Here is an 18,633-nt window from a genome sequence, read left to right on the forward strand (position 1 = left end):
TTAGTTCTGCAGGTCAGTGTCCCAGAGCAGCTCCAGGCCTAGCGTCTCCTAGGACAGATGCAGTCCCCTTGCTGATTGACTGCCTTTCGGTCAGGATGTGTGCAGACCCTGTGTTGGTGGGGGAGGAGGGGTTGGTACCCCAGACATCATCACTGAGGTCTGGCCAAGGAGGGAGCACTGGAAGGCCTCAGAGGCCAGTGGGACCTCTCACTACCCTGGCACCGGGCAGTGGAGGAGGGCCTCAGGTGGGCTCAGCCACCTAGAGCAAGGGAGTATATTCTGACATGGTGATGGGGGCAGAGGCAGAGGTTGCAAACTGCCTGCTGGGCCACAGGTGTGTGCTGGGCCCATGATGTTGGTCAACACAGGGTTTTCAAAAACAGTTCCATTAGCTGCAACATATTAAAATCAAGAAATTTCACATAAAGATGTGCATTCCCACATTTTCTTGAAAAATCGGGAGATCTGACAGAGCTCAGTGCACATCCACAAGGTGCCCCCATGGGCCTGCTTGGCATTGGGCTGTAGTGTTCCCGTCTCTGCTGCTCACTGAGCTGAGTGGGGGATGCACCTCTGCCCCCTTACACCTGCCCGCTCCTACCTGTGGGCATGCAGCACCCCCTGTGCACAGTCAGGGCCCATTTGATGGGTTGTTCTAGATGACCTTCAGATCCCTGCCATGTAGAAATGTGATGGGTCTCTGAGGGCTAGTTGTGTGGAGACCCATGAGTGCTAGGGCTTCTGTCCTTTCCTTAGAGCTGTGTCAGGGAAGGCTGTCCCTGTGCATTGGGCTGCCTGCTTCCTGCCATGTCCCAGAACAACATTAAACTGATTTGTTGAAGGAATTAGAGCAGGGTGGGTAGGCCCACTGCCTACGCTTGGCCTTAGTGTTCTTGTCTCACAAATGAGAGTGCTGGGAAGGATGGATTTTTGCTGAGAATCCCTTCATTTTTTTTTTTTTTTTTTTGCGGTACACGGGCCTCTCACTGCTGTGGCCTCTCCCGTTGCGGAGCACAGGCTCCGGATGTGCAGGCTCAGCGGCCATGGCTCACGGGCCCAGCCGCTCCGCGGCCTGTGAGATCCTCCCAGACCAGGGCACGAACCTGCGTCCCCTGCATTGGCAGGCGGACTCTCAACCACTGCGCCGCCAGGGAAGCCCTCCCTTCACTTTTGATGCTGCAAGAGCCTTTGATTCTTACCTGCTTGAACCTGCTCTCAGAAAGTTTTGAGTACGTACCATAAGCACACGCCAGCACTTGCTTATGACCTACATTCTATGCAGATATATTTTCGAGAGTCAGAAGAGTATATCTTTAAAAGTCTATTTTCATCCTTTAAAAAATTCAAATAGCTCTAATATGAATCTAATCAGTTTATTGGGATTACAGTTGTTCTTTATAATGTTTAAAGGGAGATAGCAATATGCACACACAGGAAAAAATTCAACAGTCAGGAATTTGTCTTCGGTGGCAGCTCTGTCTCCTCCCTGCTAACCACTTGGGTCTTCTCCAAAGGTGGCCACTTGGGTTAGGTTTCTGAGTCTTTGCAGAACATTCTGATTACAGAGGAGCATGTGTATGCATTTCTTTCAATGCCCCACAAAAAATGGGTGTATGCCCTGGCCCCTTCTGTAACTTGTGCTCTTTGCTGCACAATAAATCCTGGAGATTGTTCCAGATAGAAAGTGTAGAGTTTGTACTTCTTGGCATTCCAGACATTTACCTAAGTCTCCCCTGGATGGGCACCTGGTTGTTGCTGCACTAAACACCCTGTACACCCCTGCGCCAGTGTACCTGTGCATTCCTGGAAGAGGGCCACAGACAAGGGTACACGCGTTCTCAGTATCAGCAGCTCCCATCCTAGAGGCTGTGCCAATGTGTATTTCTGCTGAGGACTTGTCTGAATGCTTGTCTGTCTGCAGCATTGACACACCAGGCGCTCTCCAGTCTCTTAGGGCTGTGCCAGCCAATAGGTGGAAAACCTTGCAGTTTTAGTTTGCGTGTCTTACTGAAAGTGCTGTTGTATCTCTTTCCATACGTTGAAAAACCACTATGTCCTTTTCTGTAAATTGTTTACTAAAAGCCACGATTTCAATCACTGGTCAGGCAGTTTCACTATGTTTTTTTCTCCTACAAAAAGTCTTTCTACTGTTTGCTCCATTCTTGACATGTGATCCAGACCTAAACTGAGGTCTCGCAGAGGCACGTAAGACTCCATGGAAAGCAGTCATTGATTTGGGTACTTGGTATTTTTCACTCCTGGTGCTGCTGTTCATTGTTTGGAATTGTTTGGGTTTAGTGTCCCTGAGGCCAGCAGCAGGGCACCCTGGCAGGGCTATGGGGAGGGGTCCCCCTCAGCTGTGTCTCTGTGAGGTGTGGGAAAGGCCAGGTTTCCCTCCCTGACATGGCCTTGGTTAATTAGTGCCATGAGCCTCTGTGTCCTGCTTACTTCTCTCCAGCAAACACTTACCTACACTAAACCTGCAGATGTGGTTTGTACTTTTAAATGCTTCAGGAGTAAGATTTTAAGAAGGCACCCCTTAGGAGGGTTGTTTCAGCTAAGTCCACAGGAGCGTCGTGGACCCTTGAGTGCTGACCTCTCTCTGGTTCCATCCTGTTCTTGTTTGCTTATGGGTGGTGGTGGGGGGTGGGGGTGGCGGCGTCTGCTCAGTTGTGATCTCTACTGGAGTCTCCATGCCGACTGGAAATCAAGGACTTCCCTGCTTCCTCTGGGACGGAGCTGCCTATGGATTTCTAGGTCGTGGAGCTTTAGTGTTCTTGGGACTTTGAAGATGCGCCGGCAAAGAAGTTTCCTTAGGGCCGAGTAACAGGACTCGTGGAGGAAAAGTGACTTCTGTCCCAGGGGGCTGTGCTGCATCTGTGGTTTCCACCAGTCACTCCTGGGGTTTTCCGTCAGCAAATATAGTCCAGAAATGAGGTTGAGCAGTGAATTCCTAGGCAAAGCTGGCACCTGGGCACAGACTGTGGCTGAGGGCCAAGGTTGCTAATCAGGAGCGAGCCTGGGACTCATGCTACGCATGTGGGCTGCTTTTCTGGAAGGGGTTGTGTGTCCCCCTAAGAAGGAAGTTATAGCCCCTATGGCTCATGGAAACCCCAGGTGAGAGCTGAGAGGAGCATAGGTCCGGCCCCACCTGGCTTCCTAAAATAGGCACTGTTGTAGCAGCTCCCAGACCCCAGCTTGTCTTTGGAAATGGGCCTAATCCAATAAGTTAGGTGGAGCTTGGGGTCCAGATCTTCAGAACCTTCCCAAAGGCTCTACCATCTTGTCTGGACATATTGCCAAGACAATATAATTGCTAGGACATATTGGTAAGTGGAAACCCCAGGGCAATGACTGGATCAGCCCTGGACGCTGAGGCCGCAGGTCCAACGTTGTGGGGACAACAGAGTGACCCCTCACAAAGTCGCTTCTTCATCACCTGATAGTGGACTTGCCCTGGCCAAGAGACTCCAGGGTGCATGCCCATGGGGGCACAGCCTGACCCGAGTCTGTGACCTGCACCAGCACCACCCATGGGGCACTCGTGTCAGGTGTGCTTGGGCAGGAACACCAGATAGTCCAGAACTCAGTGTCTGTAGGAGATCACTGGCTTGGAGCTTGCAAAAGGCGATAGCGCCAAAGACAAATAGCATCCCTCACCCCCATTTAAGGAGCCCAGAGGCTGGGCAGCTGGTGCCATGTGTGATTCTGGGTCAAATATACAAACAGCTGTGAGGAATGTTGTCAAGACAACCGGGAAAATGTGACTATGTAGACATGTGCATTAGGATACATCTTACGGTGTTAACTTTGATGTTGTGGTTATGGTGGCGACAGCTTGGTTCTTAGGAGACTGCAGGCTGATGAATTAGGGGGCCGGTCCTCATGTCTATAACATATTTTCAAGTGTTTCAGAAAAAAACTACAGAGATATAAAGCAAATAAGGGGAATTGTTAACCATTGGAGAACCTGAGTGAAGGGAACATGGGCATCCATTGTAATTTTTCTATAGGGTTTAAAATTTCAAAATGGGAAGTGGGTTGGGAGAGCCCTCTCAGGTGATGGTGACATTGAGCAGGCAGAGACCTGTCACTTACCTCCTCTGCCTGAGTCCCTCACCTGTGCCAGGGGAGGGCCTGGGTCCTGTCCATCTCATAGTGGCACCTGTTTGTAGACTCCCCAGGGCTGTACTCCGCCCAGCTTGGGACCCTTCCCGGGGCCTCGTGCTTGCTACCCGCTGCCCTGCTCCTCTCTATCCTGTCAATCCTCTCACCGCCCCTCATACTGCCTTTGGTGCCTTTACCAGGTGAAGGAGACTAGGGACGTGAGTCACCTGCTCCAAGGTGGCTGGCAAGAGAGGTGTGTGGACATTGGAGACCTTGACCTCCACCTGCACCCACTGGAGTGGGTTTTATAAACATCAGTTTATAGGGTCATGACTCACCTTGTTTAAACCTTTGAACTAAGAGAGAGGAGAAACCTCACATGTCCTACAAGGTACATCTATGAATGTTTGCTTCCACTGTAAGTATGGACGCAAGTGTTTCTTTTAGAGATTGTGATAAATTGGGAAGTTAAAGAAGTGAAGGCTCTTTGGGCTCTGCTTTCCTCCCCTGCAGTGGTGCTTCCTCCAGATTCCTGTGAGTGGTGCTCTCTGGGTTGGCCTGGAGGATGACGGAGACTCCTCTCCAGTGTGTCTGCCTGTGGCTTCCATCCCCCCATGGCTTTCCTCCCCTCCGTGGCTTTGTCCCCCCGATGGCTGCTGTTCCCCCATGGCTTCCAACCCCCCATATCTTCCATCCCCCGGAGGCTCCTGTTTCCCCTGGGTGCCCCATCCTGCTGAGGAAAGTGTGGAGAAGCACAAACAAAGGTATTATGGCCAGGAAGGAAAAACTTTGGGCAAGATGGGGTGGGGCTCAGCTGGTCAGAGGCCACTGGCCCCTTATTCTCTCCTTGGAGATAGGGAGGGGCTGGGCTGGAGTCCATTCACCTCAGAGTCCTGGAGGAGTGGATGTGACACATCTGGGAAGAAGAATAGATGTTGACATTCTTTCCATATGGATTCTGTGTTTCCCTCTGGAGTTCTGCTCTCAGCCACTTGCTGACAGATATGAGAGCATGTGTCATGATCCATCAGACCAGCAGGAGAAAATGCTGCTGCTGATGATAATGATGATGATGATGGTGATGGTGATGGTAGTGATGATACTGGTGATGATGGTGATGACTGTACTGATGATGATGGTGATGGTGACGATGACTACAACGAGCAGTAAACTGTCTGCAGGCTCCTGCTTGTGCCAGGCATGGCGCTGGGCACTGTACATACGATCCTTTTTGAGCTTACCTGCCCCACTGGCAGGGGCTGGGAGGACAATTGTTCTTCACATTCTGGAACCTGTTTTCATTTCTTCTGAGCACGCAGTCCCTCCCCATAGTCCTGGTTATCTGTGGCTGTGTAATAGTCACCGCAAAACATAGTGGTTTCTGACAACAACTGTGTGGATTTTCCCCACAAGTCTGCATCTGAGCTCAGCAGACAGACCAACCCCCCCCAAATCTCTGTCATTGCTCTGTGGCTGGGTCCCCACGAGGTCCAGGTGGAAGCCACATGGTCTATGTGACTCTTGGGGGTCCTGATATATTGATTCCCCGGGCTGACTGCCCTCCAGGGTTGGTAGTGAGACCCTCCTCTGTGGCGCAGTGTCACCTACCGCCCCCCAGGCCATGGCAGACACCCTGTCATCCCACGCACACAGGCGCCCCCCTCCCTGGGGGCCAGGCTTTTCCAGCTGGGTCAGGTCTGGCTGTTTTCTCTTTCCCCTTTCCTGCTCCTCTTTATGAACTTGTCCTATGAGGGCTCAGGTGCCTCAGGGGTCCAGTCCTTACTGCACCCTCCACCTCCTCCTGTGGCAAAGTGTTTGCTACCTACTCCTGCACAGCCGGCCCTTGGCTGACTGGAAACTGTGAAGGCTCCTGAGCCTGGTGTACGAGCTGTGGGGTGCAAACAGACTTGGCTGCCCCCACCTGCTCTTGCCACCTTTTCGCGTGGTCCTGGCAAATGCGGACCTCTCAGAGAGGCCCTTGCACAACATGCCTGAGGCTCTTAGGGTGAAACCACAAAACCCATGGACAGCTGTTGCCTGGGGGCATCCTGAGGTGGAACCCAGACCCACTGCCTTGAGCCCATGTGTGGCTCTGAGGGTGTCAGTTCCCTTCTCCCACTGTGATTTCTCCCCTGTCGTGTGGAGAAGGTTGTGTGGCTCCTGGACTAGTGGCTGGGCATTCAGTGATTTAGTAGTTGTTACACGATTAGGGCCTAAAGGACCACCTTAAGTTTGACATGTGGCTGATGACCATCTTGAAGCCGAGTGGTGACTGAGTTGTGGTCCCCATGGCTGCATCGTGTGGAATTGTGTCAGTGACCAGTTTCTGGGTATCCTTTGGAGACTGCAGGCTGGAATGGGGGAGGATGAGGGAGGAAGGGGATGGCCGTGAAGTGGGGCTGGCTTGACATAGGATGAAGTCATCTTGAGGGGAATCACTGAGCACCCCCATGCCTTCTAGGGCTCCTTGGCCAGCCCAGGCTTCCATGCAGGTGTCCGCCTGCCCTGCCTCTCCCTGTTATCTCCAACGTGGCCTCTCCCCTCCATCGGGCTCCCTGGGGGAGACCCAGGGGCCCTGAGATGGGTGTCCCAGCCTTGCTGCAGGGTGGACAGCTCAGGAGCCCTTCTCAGTGGGGCACCAGGACCCAAGAAATGTGGGAGGAGGTGAGCTGGGAAGGGGCACCGTTCTGACTTTCCAAATAAAGCAGGAATTTTGCTGCTTGTTATAAAAAGAATACACACTCATTTTCAGTGATTTAGGAAAGTACAGAAAAGTGTAAAGAGAAAACAAGCATGCCACTGCCCGGCACCAGTGTGGAGCCCTTCTGTATCACTGTGTGCCAGGGCTGTAGTTTTAGTGTCTGCAGATCTTAAACATGTAAACTCAAAAATAAAACCTGAGTTTTGATGACTGCATAATATTCTGCTGTGCGAGCCTAGCATGACCTGGGTATCTGACCTCCTGGCTGGAAAAGTTTACTGCTCCTAATTTTTCGCTGTTTTAAATAATCTTGAGGTGGACCATCTTGCATGTGAATCTTGTATGCATTTCTACTTTCTGCCTTATAACAGGTTTGTAGTTGTGGAATTACTGGCCTGAAGGATAAAATCCTTCTTAAAGCTCTTGGCACACATGACCATATTTGGGGAGACTGCTTCCCATGTTAATTCCTCCATGGGCAGGATGAGTGCCTGGTCCCAGTGGCCCCACCTGCATCATGACCATTATTGACACATCAACTGTGCCACCTCTGAGCTCCTCGGTGCTTTACATTGCAGGGGCTGGCATGTGAGGCGAGGTTTGCCCGTCCCCCTCCCCTCGGGAATTGACAGGGGCCACTTCCTTTTTTGAGGCTCCTCCCCTGACTTAAAAAAAAGTCAAAACAGTGTTACAGAAGTTTTGGTTTATGTTAAATCAACATTCTTGACAACACAATAGAAAAAAACCACAATGCAATCTAATTGTGGATTCATGAGAAAATTCCAGCCTTGATTCTCAAAGGCTGAGCAGAGGAGTGTGGTGGGGTGCCCAGGCCGGGCCAGGAGCCTGTGCCCTGGGGAGCTCCTCTGGCAGGGCTCTCACCATGAGGTCATACCCTGCATGCTTGGGGCTGGGATTCTAGAAAGGCCTGCTGGAAGTCGCCCTATTGGATGGCAGAGCAGGGATTACTGTGGGACGACCTCAGAAGAGCTGCTTCCTCTCTCGGTCCCCCTGGCCCTTGGTGTCACAAGGGTCTCACAACCAGAGCATCTCCAAGAGGCAGATTCAGATTTTGCACAAAGAACAGGGAACCCAGGCTTCCTTGGGAGCAGGACTTCCCAAGGGTGCTGGCCACTTTGGCAATTCTGACGATTTTGCCACCTTTGCAAGTGTCTGAAATCTGCAGCCTCCCACCCCTCAGTTCCCTTTTTCTTGGTCATTTTCTTTGGTGTCTTATCCCCCACTCACCTCTGCCTTTGAAAATTCTGTTGTCTTTCTACTCACTGGGCTCTGGGTACCAAATTACCTTTATTATTTGTTTGGGGTTGACTTTCTGGCATGCTGGGGTTGCTGGTGCCTCAGATCAAACCAGTTCCCGGCCCCACTGGGTCGTGAGCCCCTGAAAATGCAGCTGCATCTCTCCTTGTTTCTCACCACCTGCCCCCTCAGTGTCAAGGTGAGTGCGGTGGACTGAATGAGCACATAGACAGGAACACATGGGCCCCCACACACACTTGCACACACATGTATGCACACATGTGCAACTTACATATGTATGCACACATACATGCAGTGCACATACACTCACGCGCACACACACACACACACACACATTCACACACCCCATAATTTTGTTCTGGGTTTTCCACCAAAAGAAATTATACCATACACATTCTCCTATTACCTACGATTTTTCAGTTTACAATTACTGTGGATATCTTTCCATGTCAGGATGTAAAAATCTACCTCATTCTTTTTATTTTTAAATTAGTTTAGCAGTATCCTGCCCGCACAGAGCATTCTGCATTACCGTCTGCGTGTGCCGGGCAGGTGGTTTCCAGGTTCCCTTTATGCTGTGAGGCCTGGGTCCAACCTCGGTCTGTGTCCCAGCCTCTCCCTCAGCTGTCACATGGGCAGAGCCATCCCTGGGCCCCTGGGAGGTCTACAGGTTGGTGGAAACATCACTCATTCATTTGAGTCTTCTCCTAGGCACCTGGAGTCCTGGGTGCCAGCGACCTGGGTTCTCTCCAAGGGAGGGAAAGCGGGGTCAGCAGGATCCGTGTTGATGTTGGCCCTGGCAGCCTGTGCTTCTGCCTGCTGCCCACCCCCTGGGTGGGCCACGGCTTTCCATCCTGGGCACTGGGGCTGGGCAGGCTGGATTTGGCCCCTGAAGCTTCTGTCCTTTAGGAAGCCATGTGGCCTATGGGGTGCTTGGGGGACTGCTGCTCTCACCAGAGTTAAAAAGGACAAACGCCACAATTATCTGGCTGAATGCGTCTTTACTCCAAGGTGTCAGGGCTGTCGCAGTTGGAGCTCTGTTTCAGAACTGATGTCCTGGGTGATTCTGTCCCCATCTAGCCTCGAGGTTTGTGTAGGGCTCCCCTGCCTTGGCCCCACAACACCTCTCCCAGCTGCTGGTCTTTTCCCCTGTGCCCTGAGTTACCTCCCCCACTCTCTCTCCCTGCCTCTGCCCCTCTCCCTCTTACCCTCATGCCCTCCCCCAGTCACCACAGTGTGCTCACCTGGCCAGCCCAGCCCAAGGCCTGGCTGACACTCCCAGGCTGCAGCTGGGGCTACCTTGTGCAGTTGTGATGATCTTGGGGACACGGATGCAGCTGGGCCCGGACATGTCCAGGGCCCAGCTTGCAGGTGATGCCCCTCATCCTCCTTTTTCCCTTGGACCATTTGCAGGTAACTTCGAGCCCCTGCTTGGGCCTGGAATGTATGGCAGGCTCTAGTGCCTGCTTCCCAGGAGAGTGATGCCCACCTTCCACCAAGAAGCTCATTGTATCCTCATAGAGCTTTAGTCTGTTGCAGTCCTACAAGGGGCAGGGGGCAGGGGACAGGTGAGGCTCTTGGGTGCCTTGCTGTAGACACAGGAGGACTAGCAGGCTGGGTGTGCTGAGCCCCCCACGTCCATCAGGGCAGTCCTTGGGTGCCCAGCTCTTGTTGTGAGCCAGCAGTGGTCTCCATGGGGTGGGTGGCCTGTCTGCCTCTCCTAGGTGAGGGGTAGCTCTAAGGTGTTCCCGGCAGAACAGAACCCACCTTCCCTGCTTCTCACTTTCTCTTTCAGTCCCGGGGCCTTCCTGCACAACATAGCAAACAGCCAGACCCATCCTGGCCCAGGTGAGACCTGAGCCCACCAGGTGGTGGTGTTCTAAAGACCCCCAGGGGTGGAGTTGGGGTGTCATGCACAGTGCACATGGTCGTGACCCCTGTGTCTCAGCTTCCACACCTGTCACAGGGGCCCCTGCCGTGGGCTTTCCAGAGCATGGTGAGGCTTCAGGGATGCGTGGGACCAGCAGGTAGTGTTTGGGGAGCCAGTCCCAGTAACTAGGCCTGAGGAACGCCAAGTGGGGTTTTGTATTTTAAGGCACATTGGTTTCCTTCCTTTTGATTGACCTGGAGCCTCCATCAGAGAAGCCCCTTGGACCTTCCAAGGTGCACCTGACTCCCGACCTCCTGAAAGGGCCCTAAGTCTGTGTCATCTGACCTCAGACATCCTGCCCACCTGCAGGGTCAGTGCCGGCACATAGAGGCCTTGCAGCAGAACCTGCTGCAGCCTCCTTGTTTGTCCCTGGGGCCCCTGGGACCTGGGCAGGCAGGGGTTCACACCGGGCCAGGGGACAGAGGCAGACCCATCAGGGGAGGTCGGCCATCCTCAGTGTTTGTGAGCTCCAGGGGCTGCCAGTGAGAAGATAGCCTGGAGCCACTGTCCAGTGTGGACGTGCAGTATGCACTGTTGACCTAAAATCGTAACACAGCCAGCTATTTTACCAGCAAAATGGGTTTATTCAGGCACCGCAAAGAATTGCAATTTGGGACATGCAATCTCTGGCAAGCCACAGGAAAGTCCAGGGAACAAAGGAGAGTAACATTCTTTTATAGAGAAGGGAGAGTTGGGAGGAGCTGTTGTAAAACAAGAGTCCATTGGAGGAAACTGGGAGTTCGAAATATAGTGGCTTTCATTGGCTAAGTGTGACAGCCTTTGGTTGGCTGGGCTGTTGCCAGGCAAGGAGAAATCCTTCCTCCTTCTGGGTAGTAAAGTAGTAACATTCTTCCTGTTGGAGATACAAAGGTGTAGTCTCTTCCTCTGGGTCTATAACTGACACTGAGTGATAGGGTGTAAGAGCTCTCCCTTATGGCCTCCTGACTCCATTTTAAATGAGGGTCTGTTTATTAATTTTCACAGGACTCCAGGTGTGGACATGGGGTGTAACTTCTGGGTCCAGCCTCTGGACCTGGCCAATCCTGAGCAGTTGCAGGGCTCTGCCTTTGTCTCAGTCCGTGGCTCCTGGTGGGTATGGGTGATGGGGGCTCACTGTGTGCCCAGTTCTACAGTTGCTGGGTTTGAGCCATCTTCACCCTGGTGTGATCGCTGGTATCATGAGCCCACTTTATGGATGAGCAAACCGAGGACAGCCAGCTCGGGGCCTGCCATGCAGAGGAGACCCAAGGCACAGGACCCTTCTGTAGCCTGACTCTGGAAGGCAGGGGCTTGGAGAAGACTGGTAGGGAAGGAGCAGAGGGTCAGGCCTGGTGGGCTAGCCCTGGGTAGGGGGTGGGGGTTCAGGTGAGCCAGCTCTTCCTCCTCCTGGGTGGAGAGAAGCTGTTCTCTGCTGCCCCAGCCTCCAGGGAGTGCCCCATGCCTGGGGGCTGGGAAGATCTGGCTGTGTTTACTGTCCTCACTGTGCCTTTGCCAATGTGGCATGCTACCAGTTTAATGTGTTCGGTTTTGGTTAATTTGTCAGTTGAAAATGATATGTATTGTGATTTTAGCTTGCCTTTCATGGGTGGTTAGTGAGGTTGGGTATCCTTCTCACACAGCTGTAGCATGTGCCTGTTCTGTTCCTGGCTCTGCCCTGTTCTGTTGGGAGATCCCCACAGTATATATAGTTCATGGAGGAAGAGTAGAAAAACTTTGCTATATTTGCTGTACATACTTTTCATAGCACTTTGAAGTTTGTTTTCATGATTTGGAGCACTGTTTCAATCCATCAGTGTCCTCTCCGTTTTCCTTTCCATTTTCTTTTTTGTTTGTTTGTTTGTTTAGAAAGTCACTTTGCATAATGAGAGCAAATATGCCCTCATGTTCTGATTTTGATGGCTTTGTCTTTTACATCTGACTCTTTAGATTTCTTTCACTTTATTACCGTTTACGTTCTGAAGTGAAGAACGAACTTTATGTTTTCAAAAAACACTTGCCAAGGTCTTTCTGGGCTTCAGGCTCTGTTCCCAGGGCTGTCGGACTGCGGCAGCTGTGGCAGGCAGTGTCCTGCCCAGGGACCCTGGGGCGTTGGTGGCCTGCTGAGGGTCTTGTCTGCTGAGTGCTCCTCCTGGGCCAGTGGCTGAGGGTGGGGGGAGAACTGTCCCTCTGAACGGTGAGGAGACCTTTGGGTGTGGGCAGACAGCTAACCTCTCATGCCTCAGTTTCCTCATTGTACAATAGGGCTAATGATAATTATCCCGATTACCGCAAGGTTGTTGCAAAAAAAAATGAATGTAGAGTTCTTGATGCTACCAGATGCAGAGTCAGCACTCAGCCAGCCTTAGTGATGATGGGTGGGGTCACTCTCACAGGGCCACCAGGTTCTTTTCTCTTTCTTTTTTGAGATAAAATTCACATCACATAAAATTAACCATTTTAAAGCGAACAATTTGGTGGCATTTAATACATTCACAGTGTTGTGCAACCATCACCTCTGTCTAGTTCCAGAACATTTTCATACCAAAAGGAAACTCTGTGTGCACTAAACAGCCACTCCCCATTCCCCTCTGCCCCCACCCTCTGGTGCTGCCAGTCGGCCTCTGTCTCTCTGCATTTACCTATTCTGGGCATGATCATGTAAATGGAATCACAATATGTGGCCTTCTGTGTCTGGTTTCCTTCACTCAGCACAATGCTTTTGAGGCTCATCCTTGTTGTAGTGTGCATCAGCACTTCATTCCTTTTTAAGGCTGAATACTACTCCATTGTATGGCGGCACTGCAGTTTGCTTAGCCATTCATCAGTTGACAGACATTTGGGTTGCTTCCATCTTTTGGCTATTGTGACTACTGCTGCTGTTAACATTTGTATACAAGGATTTGTTTGAGAAACCGTTCTTAGTTCTTTGCGGGTCTATACCTTGGAGTGGAATTGCCAGGTCATATTATAATTTTCTGTTTAACTTTTTGAGGAACCACCATACTGTTTTGCATAGAAAATGTACCATTTTATGTTCCTACCATGAACGTGTGAGGGTTCTAATTTCTCCACATCTTCACCAGCACTTGCTAGTTTCCTGTTTGTTTTTTTCTTTTTAAAATTATAGCCATCCTAGTGAGTGTATAGTGGTATCTCATGGTTTTGATTTGCATTTCAGTGGCATCCAGATGACTTAAGGATGTTGAGCTTCTCTTCATGAGCTTCTTGGCCATTTGTATTTCTTCTTTGGAGAAATGTCTGTTCAGATCCTTTGACCATTTTTAAATTGATTTGTCTTTTTGTTGTAAAGTTCTTTATGCATTCTGCATGATAGACCCTTATCAGGTAATATGATTTGCAGATATTTTCTCCCATTCTGCATAGTGCCTTTTCACTTTCTTGATACTATCCTTTAATGCAGAAAAGTTTTAAAGTTTGATGATGTCTAATTTATGTCTTTTTCCTTTTGTTTCTTGTGCTTTTGGTGTCATTTCTAGGAATCCATGCCCAAATCCAAGGTCATGAAGATTCACTCCTGTGTTTTCTTCTAAGGGTGTTATAGTTTTAGCTCTTATATTTAGATTGTTAATCCATCTTCAGTTAATTTTTTGTATATGGTGTGAGGTAGGGGTTCAACTTCACCGTTTTGATATCCAGCTGTTCCAGCACCATGATACAGCTCCCTGGGGAAGGTGACTTAAAGCCGTCCCCTTCACGGGGTCCGGAGGGGCCCTGCCTATGGCTGCAAACTGCCTATGGTGAAATGGTGGGGGTGCCCTGGCTCTGAGACACGCCCCCACCACCCCCCCCCCGCCTCAACCTCCCTGGGCTCTGTGGGGACAGGGCAGTAATGGCCCTCATGGAGGCAGGCCCAAAGGATGGCTGGTTCCCTCTGCCTTTCCCAGTCACATATGGTGAGGTCTTTCTTGACCCTCCCTCTCCACTTCGAGTCTCCCATCCCATCCATGTGGGCCACTGTCCCCACACACACTCTGCCCCAGCTGCCCTCATGCTACCCTGCCCTTCCTCTTGAAAAGTGAGTGGGAGGTGCTGCAGATCTTTGCAGGGGAAGCTCTTGAGGAGTCAGCTGACTGCTGGTTAATGATGTCTGTTTCTCCTTCGTTTCAGCTGTGTTGGAGTGGAAGAGGAGGAGGCCCCAGACATCGACATATACCACTGCCCAAACTGTGAGAAAACCCATGGGAAGTCCACCCGTAAGTATAGCACCATGCTGCTGCTCCTTGGATCTGACTATGGGGGCAGGGTCTCTGCTTGGCCTTGACCCCAACCCCAACTGGACCCCACCTTGCTGACGTGAACCGCCCTGTGTAGTTGCAGCCAGGGGACTCTGGTATCTAGGAACCACCTCCTGCCTCATTTATTGCCCCTCATGGCCTTGCTGGGCCCACTGTGGCCCCTCCTGGTCATCTCCTGCCTGCACATGCAGCTGGGGCCCCTCACGGCCTTTGCAAAGAGCCCACCAGCCTTCAAAGGCCTGGGCAGGGGTTGCAAAGTCCAGCATTTGCAGTGACCAGGCAACCTGAGATGGGTACATAGGCTGGGAAATGTCCAAGGGACCATCCATCCCAGCCCTGCCCAGCTCTGCCCAGCTGGCCATCTCTCTGCAGGGGTCCAGGAATGTGCATTGTTGCAGATTTGCTCTCCTTCCCTTCTCTAGCACCCCCTGCGTGGAATCTTAGGTGTTCACCTTTTTTCTCTCTCTCTTTTTTTTTTCCAGCAATGAAAAACATTTTATTTCCTGTCAGTTCTACATTATTAATAAGTAAGAGTACAGGGAGGAAAAATAATAGTTGTTTTTTTTTTTAATTGAAGTATCCAGCCAAGGAATTTTGTATTTCTGAAATGCAAAAGAATTCCCTTTCTCAAACTATTTGTGCATTACAAGGACTTTATCCTCCTCCCCTTCCATCTGGCCCTCTGGGGGTGTGGGAGGCCCAGTGGGGGCTCCCCAAGGCACAGGCTCATCCAGGGTGGCCCACATCATGGCTGGGAGGCAAGTTCTAAGGCCGGGTCTGTGTGGGGGAAGTGCTGTGACCTTCTGGGGCTGGACCCCTGTAGCCCTTGTGGAGTGAGTCCTGTGGATCCAGTGGGCATAGAGGGAGGACACCAGCACAGGGTGAAAGCCCACCTCCAGCACCCCTGTTCTGTGAGTCGTGGCCAGCCAAGGGAGCCCAGGCCAGCCCCTTGGGAAGCTGGGTGAAGTGGGGTCTCACCTCTCCTTGACTTTTCTTGGGCCTCTCTTTGTGCCTGGCCTGTGCCCCATCATCACTAAGCGACCATGGGAGCTGTATTCCTTTCGGCTCTTGTGCTCTGCCCTCCAGCGCATGTGGGCATGAGGTAAATGCATGAGAAGATGAAGAAGAAAAGGCCTGGTGGCTTCTGAACTTCCTAGGCATGAAGATTCTCAAGTTCCTGACTTACCCTCATACCCCTAGAAGTTGGCAGCACTGATGCTCACAACACAACTCCCCTAAACGACCCGATCCTCCTGGTAACTGCTTTGCAGCAGATACAGGAGGATGACTGTCACCCCGTGGCTTAACCTGAATTTCTGGCACCTCATGAACCTCCAGGAAAACTCAGGGCCTAGGAGAGACAAACAGGGTGTGGACCCAGGTCCTGCATCTTGTGGCCCTGGGTGTGGGGTGGGGGGCTGATCAGGGCTGGGGCCGGGAGACAACCCCCTGCCATACAGAGCTGAGTGCCTGGGTAGGCGCTACCCTGGGAGGTGCTCAGGGAGGGTGGGGGGCAGGGCCACCTCTGTGAGCGCTGTTCTAGATCAGCAGACAGTGTGGGACTTCAGCCTGGCAGGACCTGGCAGCCCCTCCTTGGCTGTGTGTGTGTATGTGTGTCTTGCATGTGTGCACGCGTGTGTGTGTGCATATGTGATTTGTAAATTCTGTGAACCAGACTTCTTGTTGTTATTGAGGCCCGTGTGCCCATCAGGGACGAAGGCACTGGTTTTAGCATCTTCCGCCAGTGTGCACTCCTAGATTGCCCATCACCCTTTATTTTACATGTGTGTGCCCTGACCAGAGCCTGTCTGTGACACACTGGTTGGTTTTTTCTGCTTGGATTCCAGTCACACCTTCCACAGTAAGGCCCCTCGATGACCCTGTGCCCCCTGGGGGCCACCTAAGCCCATGAGCCTGCCTCCTTTCCTTGCCCTGGCCTGGGTGAGATTTGTGACGGGCACAGTGAGGTGGGGATGGCAGGGGGAGGACCAGAACAGGATAGAGTTGGGGAATGGAGCACCGTGATGGGATGGAGGCAGAGTTCCCAGGGTGAGCTGGGCCTGAGGCCATATCCCTCTAGCTTTGCGTGTCTTACCAGATCTCAGGGTTCTCTCCCCACGCTGTTGCCACCTGTCCCTTGGACTGATTTTGGTCTGTGACCCTCACAGGTTTACGCAATTCACAGATGTAGAGTGAGACCCAGGAGTCCCTGTGGGAACTCGGCAAGGTATCCTTACTGACACGAAGGCTCACGGGAAGCGGGTGACATGGCCCTTAAAGTGGTTCTGAATCCTGGTGTTGCCTCTTGTTAGCGCTATGACTGCTTAAGAGGTAACTTACTAATTTCTTACTTTCCTCCTGCCTGAGGCGGGTGTAGCTGTCACATCTTCCTGGTGGGATGAACCACGCTTAGGACGGTGGGCCGGGCTCTGGTGCTGAATGCCTTAGGGACACCTCTTGCCCCCATAACCCGGGGGGCCCACTGAGACCCACCAGCTTCCTGCTGTCTCCTGGGCACCTTGTCAGAGGGTGCCTTGGGCCACCATAGGCAGGAGAAGGCTCAGCCTCTGGGCTTAGGAGGGTCATGGGACCTGGGGAGGGAGGGAACCCACCAGCCAGGGCTGCAGAGGGGTTCAAGGGTAGCCCCATGGAGCTCAGACCCTGCCTCACAGCTTCATCTTTGGCTGTTGTCCCAGCATACCTGCTCCAGCCACAGTATCAGGTGTATTCCAGCCTCTCCACGAGGTTCTTGGAGCTGCCCAGTCCCGAGTGAGGGCCTGGGAAGCCCAGGTGGCCCAGGACTGCCACTGGCCCCTGGTCAGCATGCACTTCTCAGGCCCAGCTCCTGGCAGGCAGTGGAGATGCTGCTTCTCTCTCCTGCTGCCCACTGCTCCCCTGCATGTCTGCTATCGCTGGGCTGCATGCCCCCTCCAAGACTTGGTTTCCCCACATGGCCTTCTGACACAGGGCACTCCATGCTCACGAGGAGCCTGGGAAGCCAGGACTAGCATTAATGATGAAGCACAGAGATACCTAGTAACTTGCCTAGGGTCACATGACTACCAGATAGTTGGATCCCTTTGGATCTCCTGTCTGCCTGGTGCTGCCAGCAGAAGTTCCAGCTCCAGACCTCCCTTCGTAGGATCGTGACAGATTTCCATAGTATGCACTCACACCTTGGTCTTGGAGACCAAGCATGATGTAAATATCACCTGTTGTAGGAGACAGTCTCAAGGAGCTGTGACTTGATGAGACGGGGAAGGGGTGGCAGTTTGGAACAGAGGTCAGCTCAGCCACCATCCACCTAGCGCTTTCCCCTTCTTGCTTTAGGCAGGTCCTACTCAGGGGCAGTTGTCAGCTCCCTTCACCCCCACAACCACCGGGATGCAGGAGGACTGCAGCCCCCACCCTGTCCCCATCTGTGAAGGACAGGCACCCTGAGGGCCCCACCAGCTCTCCCTCACCTCCAGTCTCATCTCAGCCTGTTTCAAACCCTTCCAGGCAGCCCCCAGGGATGGTCTCCATGCCTGGCCCATCTTCACTCACCGAGTTACCTGTGGCTGCCCTGAATGGGGGCAAGGGTATCAAGGAAATAGCCTCCTTCCCTCTGGGGGCTCAAAGTCCAGTAGGGGCAAACATTAGTGTGTATGCGTGTGCGCGTTTGTGCTTGCGCGTGTGTGTGTGTGTGTATGTGTGTGCTAGTGTGCACGTGCCTGTCCCAGTCCAGTAGGGGCATGTGTACTTGTGTGTGGGTGCGCATGCATGTGTATGTGTGTGCACACATGTGTCACAGCCCAGTAGGGACAGGTGTGTATGCTCACTTGTAAAAAGTCCAAGGTGGGTGTGTCCAGTGCCCTTGGAGCATGTGTGACAATAGGACAGCCTGAGGGAGTGGGCAGGGGGTGGGGAGGGCAGAGGGCACAGCAGGTGATGCCTGTGAGTTGTGGTCTGTCATGGCAGCAAAGGTCCCAGCAGGGAAGGACAGGGTTGGTGCTGTTTGAGGGCAAATCTGAGGGGAGGCCAGGTGGGAGGGGTCCTGAATAGTGAGCCTTAGTGGGACCTTCTCAGGAGGTGCCTCTGACGAGTTCTCAGCAGACTGAGTGCTGAGTGACATGGGGTACCAGGAAGGCCCCAGCTTTCGGGTGCATCGTCTGAGCTGGCAGGTCGGGAGGTGAGGTGGGGACTGTGACTTAAGGATGTGGAGGGTGGGGGCTCCTGACCATGTGACAACTTGGGGTCCTAAGAGGCAGGGGAGGCGGGGTGGGCCAGGGACAGGGAACCCCAAGTTCTTTGCCTCTGAGGGGTCTGAGTCTTGCGGCATTCACAGTGGCTGCCCTCCCGGCCGGGTCCCTGGAGGCAAGGGGAGGGGGCTGTGGGTGATG

General features: G+C 52.6%; 1 protein-coding gene across 3 annotated transcripts in view; it reads left to right on the forward strand.

Annotated features, from left to right (window-relative positions):
- PHF2 (PHD finger protein 2) overlaps positions 1-18,633 on the forward strand; it is a 94,566-nt gene that overhangs the window by 37,863 nt on the left and 38,070 nt on the right. For all 3 annotated transcript variants that reach the window (XM_033857824.2, XM_033857825.2, XM_033857823.2), the window contains exon 2: positions 14,124-14,209. In XM_033857824.2, the coding sequence (XP_033713715.1) occupies positions 14,124-14,209 (86 nt within the window). The remainder of the gene's footprint in view (positions 1-14,123; positions 14,210-18,633) is intronic.

The sequence above is a fragment of the Tursiops truncatus genome, chromosome 6 (assembly GCF_011762595.2).
Source record: "Tursiops truncatus isolate mTurTru1 chromosome 6, mTurTru1.mat.Y, whole genome shotgun sequence".
Taxonomy (NCBI): Eukaryota; Metazoa; Chordata; class Mammalia; order Artiodactyla; family Delphinidae; genus Tursiops; species Tursiops truncatus.